The sequence below is a fragment of the Lampetra planeri genome, unplaced genomic scaffold, assembly GCF_965212315.1.
Source record: "Lampetra planeri unplaced genomic scaffold, kcLamPlan1.2.h2 scaffold_1935, whole genome shotgun sequence".
Taxonomy (NCBI): Eukaryota; Metazoa; Chordata; class Hyperoartia; order Petromyzontiformes; family Petromyzontidae; genus Lampetra; species Lampetra planeri.
In genome coordinates, this window is record NW_027614686.1 from 1 (window position 1) to 5,000 (window position 5,000).

At 41.6% G+C, this 5,000-nt stretch overlaps 1 protein-coding gene across 1 annotated transcript in view; it reads left to right on the forward strand.

The window, feature by feature from the left end:
* The first annotated feature begins 4,713 nt into the window (after nucleotides 1-4,713).
* LOC144740150 (sin3 histone deacetylase corepressor complex component SDS3-like) overlaps nucleotides 4,714-5,000 on the forward strand; it is a 5,679-nt gene continuing 5,392 nt past the window's right edge. The window contains 1 exon segment of the mRNA XM_078623031.1: nucleotides 4,714-4,825. Within this exon segment, the coding sequence (XP_078479157.1) occupies nucleotides 4,714-4,825 (112 nt within the window).

Below are 5,000 nucleotides of genomic sequence, written 5' to 3' on the forward strand. Positions count from 1 at the left end.
TAAAACATCACGGCTCAGACAGATGACATGGTCCAGTGTGTGTTTTACTGGAAGTGCTAATTTTAAAAGACCCAGGTTTTGAGTGTACTCTTGTGTCGACTCAGCTTGCTCGCGACCGCCACGGAAATGACATAAAAGACTACTAAGAAAAGTCCAAATGGGGACAGAAAATACAATTCAAGGATTCAATTCGTCCAAGCTGTGTATACGATTAGTGTTCAGGTTAAAAAAAAAAAAAAAAAAGACACAAATCCGGTGTCAGTCAAGTGATGGACCACAGGGGAAGTGTTGATTTGCTTAAGTATTGAAAACAACCATAAAAACAACATATCACACTGTGAATGACGAGGCATGATTCAGCCACTGAATAACAGACTTGGAGCAGACAGACACCAAAAATGGATCAGGTACTTACGAGAGGGTAACTCACGGAATAACTTTGCATGAATTTCCTTTGCCTAAACAGTAAAATCCACTCATCACTATATTCAAATAAAGTGACTGTGCAAGAAAATGTTGCTGACTAAAAGCCTCTCATGACTAAAAGCAAACTATTGTTTATCCCTTTTGACACATATACCGCTGAAGAGGCACAGAGGCAAATCTCCCACATCCTCCCCTGCTTTATATTTTAAACTTTACTCACACCCAGATTATCCATCCCCCTTTACAGAGTAGGCAATGTATTAAGCCTGATGCCCAGGGTTTTAAACCTCCCCCCTGCCAATGTCAGGTCTGCTGCTACTGTCAGACCACGGCCACACTAAGCTGTCTAAATTTGAAAATATGCTTTGTCTCCCTGAAATTCACACTAAACCAGCAATTTTCCACCCCCAAATAACTGTCCATTTTGAACACGCCTCGCAGAGTGAACAGGTCTGATACCAATGACGACAACCTTTGAAGGCGATTTGCAACAACAATGAGAAGCATTGCCGTGTGTGCTTTATAACTCCAAGCTAACCCCTTAGCATCTATCCACATGCACACACCCTGTGTCTGATGGCCACATCAGCCAATTGTCAAGAGCAGCTGATGTGTCCTTTCAAATCAGCACACACACACTCACAGTCAAAGGGATTTGTGCAAATTCATGAGAGAAGACCCCCGGCTAATGTCTCAATAATCTCTAACACAGCTCCATAAAGACATGGCTCTTTGTAATACACCCATGACTACCTCTGCCTGGGTAAGGGTAGAAAGGTTTGTTGTCACAAGGAGCTCTTTACCACATACCACATCTAACACACAAAAACAGCCAATAATGCCTATGTACATATCAATATTTTACCTCACCAGAGGAGGGTGCCTCTATACAACAAATGTACTTATCAGCACTTGCATATGTATTATCAGTCACCAGTATCTGGCACAGACACTCATCCTGTGATGTAAAGCAGAACTACCCTACACCCTTAGTCAGAAGGAAGTGTGACACTTTCTGTTCTGTCTGTTGCTGAAAAGACCAAAAGAGAGATTGTGAGCTCATGAAACACAGTCGATGTGAACAACGGCATTCCGTCCTTTGAAAGCAAGCTCCTCTGCGGCATAACTGAAGTATTGGCTTATTTCATCACTAAATGAGAACACTAACAAAAATGTTAAAAAAGGCTAGTTTTCAAAAATAAATTTTCTAAATATCTGGTGCGACTTACTACACTGAAATCTATGGGAGCTCTTCCACTTGATTTGAGGTGCTCAGTCACTATTGATAAATCCAGTTGTTTATAATTTAACCTAGCATATTATATTGATAATTATTATCAATAAAATTACATATAAATTATAATAAGTCACTGACATGTTCCATTTTTGTTTCATCAGGGTAAGATATTAACTTACTTACTGTAATAATAGGACTTTAGCATGAAAAAAAGGCTTTTTTAATTGGAGATACTTATGATTTAGTGACGCATTATATTAGTCATACAGTGATGCCTACTCAATGTTATATACTAGCACCTGGTTATTTCGCAATACTATAACATTATATCTATGCGGTTTCTAATTCCAATGACTTGTAGGATCCTTTTTTTTTTTTTTTAGAATGGTAGCAACCTGCATGCAAAACAAAACAACAACAACAACAACAACACATGTAAATGTGCATCTCTCTCCTCCACATGACATCTCTTTCTGTGGGACCTCTGAGCAGAGACAGGGTTCCCATCGTCGTGGTGCTGGGGTTCAACGGCTGAGATGGGACACAGCTTTTTAAAACACCTCCTTTCCAACGACAGTTTCGCACAGGTCTGCTGCTTTTCACTCATGCGCTCTACTCACGAGAGATGACATCATGTTGGGTCAGCTTGAGGTTTGGGGCTCAGCTTGCTGTCTAACTGCCTTCTCCTACGACTGCGTTCACTCTAAACACTGGTCATTTATGCAGATGACAAGCTCTATGACACGCAACAGGATTTACGACTATCTTATGAGAAGAAATGTCAATTACGCGGGGGGGGGGTGTCTTTTGTTTGTGTTAAACGAATGCATTCAGTGTCGCAATCGAATCATTCGAAATAGCCGAGTCGGAGGAGGTTGAGATCGATCGTAGTGAATGTGCCTCGGGTCATAGCGGATGGAAGGCATCGTGACTCGGCGGTGATAGTAAAATGTCCTACTCACAACAATGTAGCACGCACTGGAAGGTACCACCGTCCTTTAGGTCGTGACACACTCACGTCGACTGACCCACATTACAGGACATCGGCAAAATGATCGAGTTTACACAGCGTCCAGCCACCTCGTCGGGCTTTTTTTTTTTTTATAGAAAAAAACCCAAAGCAGATGAACACAGACATTACAAGCTGTCATCGTTTGCTCACCATACTCACCCCCCCTGGGGGACAAACCAAAGTGCACAGCGTCTTCCCGTCACTTCAGTGTACACGTCCAAATCTCTGTGTCGGTTTTTGAACAGGTGCACAGGTACGCACGTTAGCAAACACGGCTAATAGCGGCATACAATTTGAAGAAATAAAATAAAATAAAAACTACGCACGTAGTCCCCGTAGAGCTGGTGATAGTACTAACCGTGTACTCCACCGAGTGGAGCGGCGTTGAAACGAGCCCAACAACGTCGAAAGCATGTCCGTGTTTAACTTCAGACGCGAACTAGAATCACCGACATTCACTCGTGTGTACTTTTCCTGCTTTGACGTTTCGTTTAGCCACGGTAGCTTAGCAGCTCAGGACGCCTGGCTTGTAACCGTTGGCACGGACGGCAACAGAAGAAGAACAAGAACAAGAAGAAGAAGAAGCCGCTCACCTCTTTGATGCACTCAAGAAAATACAAATTAAAAAAAAAAACAGCAGCAACACTCGTCGTCGTTGTAAAATGTCCGCACTTCTGAAACATTTACTGTGAAAATGACGGTGCGACTTGGCGAAAGTGCTGTCAGTTGGTGTGGACTTCCTGAATGACGGAGGGAGCAGCAGGAGCACAACCCCTCGTCGGCGTTTGACAGCTAGTTTGAAAGACGGCCGGAAATAAAGTTCACTCTTGTTTTCAGGAGCCCCGCGTCCTCGCGCCACACTGCTCTCGTTTTCGGTGCGTTTCGGCACAGACTCGGCAGTTCGTCTAGTAAGCGCCTCTCCTTAGCGTTACCCTTAATCAATGACTAACACGGTGGGGCCCTCGTATTACCCGGCATACGTATTGAGACGACCTAGCGAGTCAGAACATGGATTAAAGACGAACGCATTTCCTTTACTAAGCAGTCAAGACGCGCAGGACGTGTCATCTCTCTTCTGTTGCAACTTCAGAGGTAGAGCGCTTCTCCAACCCCACTTAGTACGATGCTGCCATCTGCTGGTTCCGTTTTGAACTGTAACTACGTGCATTCTTGTGTACATGAGTCCTGGAAAAATGTTTCTCCAATTATTCTTCTACAATACTGATACAGGATACTATAAAGCACTAGAAACATAGGTTTGCATAATATTATTGGTATCATCAAAAGACTTCCTTAATTGCCTAGTCCCAACAATTTCCTCAACGTCCCTGTTGTTAATCTAAAGATCAAAATTGTAGTTAATAAAAAAAATAAAATCAACCCAATCGATGGAACATCGTCTCTACGTGACTGCATATACGCATATTCGTTGGTTGTGGTGTATAGTTGGTTATAGTGTATAGTTAACTGCATTTTGTTCACGCACACAACCACACATTTATTGGGTTATTCCTTTGAATCATACATAAAAGATTAAAAGAGACACACAGGAATGTGAGTGGCATCCATGATTACATTTGACCATGTTTACACAACAGCCCTCCAACCCACAAATTTCCATGATCCTATATTAATCGTGTACCTAACGAATATAAACTTTTCACAGTACAATGGAGTTCGTAAAAAACGTGGACTTAACATCAATAATTCCATAACTAAATAATTTCTACAGCTCGAACGTAATAGGAAAATAACGTTAAAAAATGTGCCTACTTAAATATCCAAATCCAATATAATCCCCAAAAATAGAAGTGAAAATTAATGACTAGTAAAATCTTATTTTAAACTGTCTATATTGTCTGTTTTACAAAACCACATGACTTTATTTATGTTACATTTTAACAAGCTTCTCATTGTATGCAGGCATATGATTTGACAGCTTGGTCCTCGAGGTCCTTCCAATTGTAGGCCCCGATCCAAGCCGCAAAACACAAATCAATTGTTTATTTTGTGTTTGTTTATATTTTGGCAAGAACAAATGGCTTCAACTTTGCTGTCACCTATGGTGGATTATTACAACGATGAAGAAGAACTTGATAGCGTGGACGAAGACGACGATCGAAGTTTCAGAGGAAGAGACTCAGAAGAAGGTAACGTTCAAACAGTAGACAAAAAGCCCCCTTACTGTCGGGCTCTGTCTACTTGTTGGAAATGGAATGGAAATACGATTTACGACACGTTGTTGATGTTTTGTTCATTTTGAAAGTGTCGTTGGTTTAAGCTTGGGACTTGGCTGCTTTCTCGCGTAGAATGAGTAGTGGTATT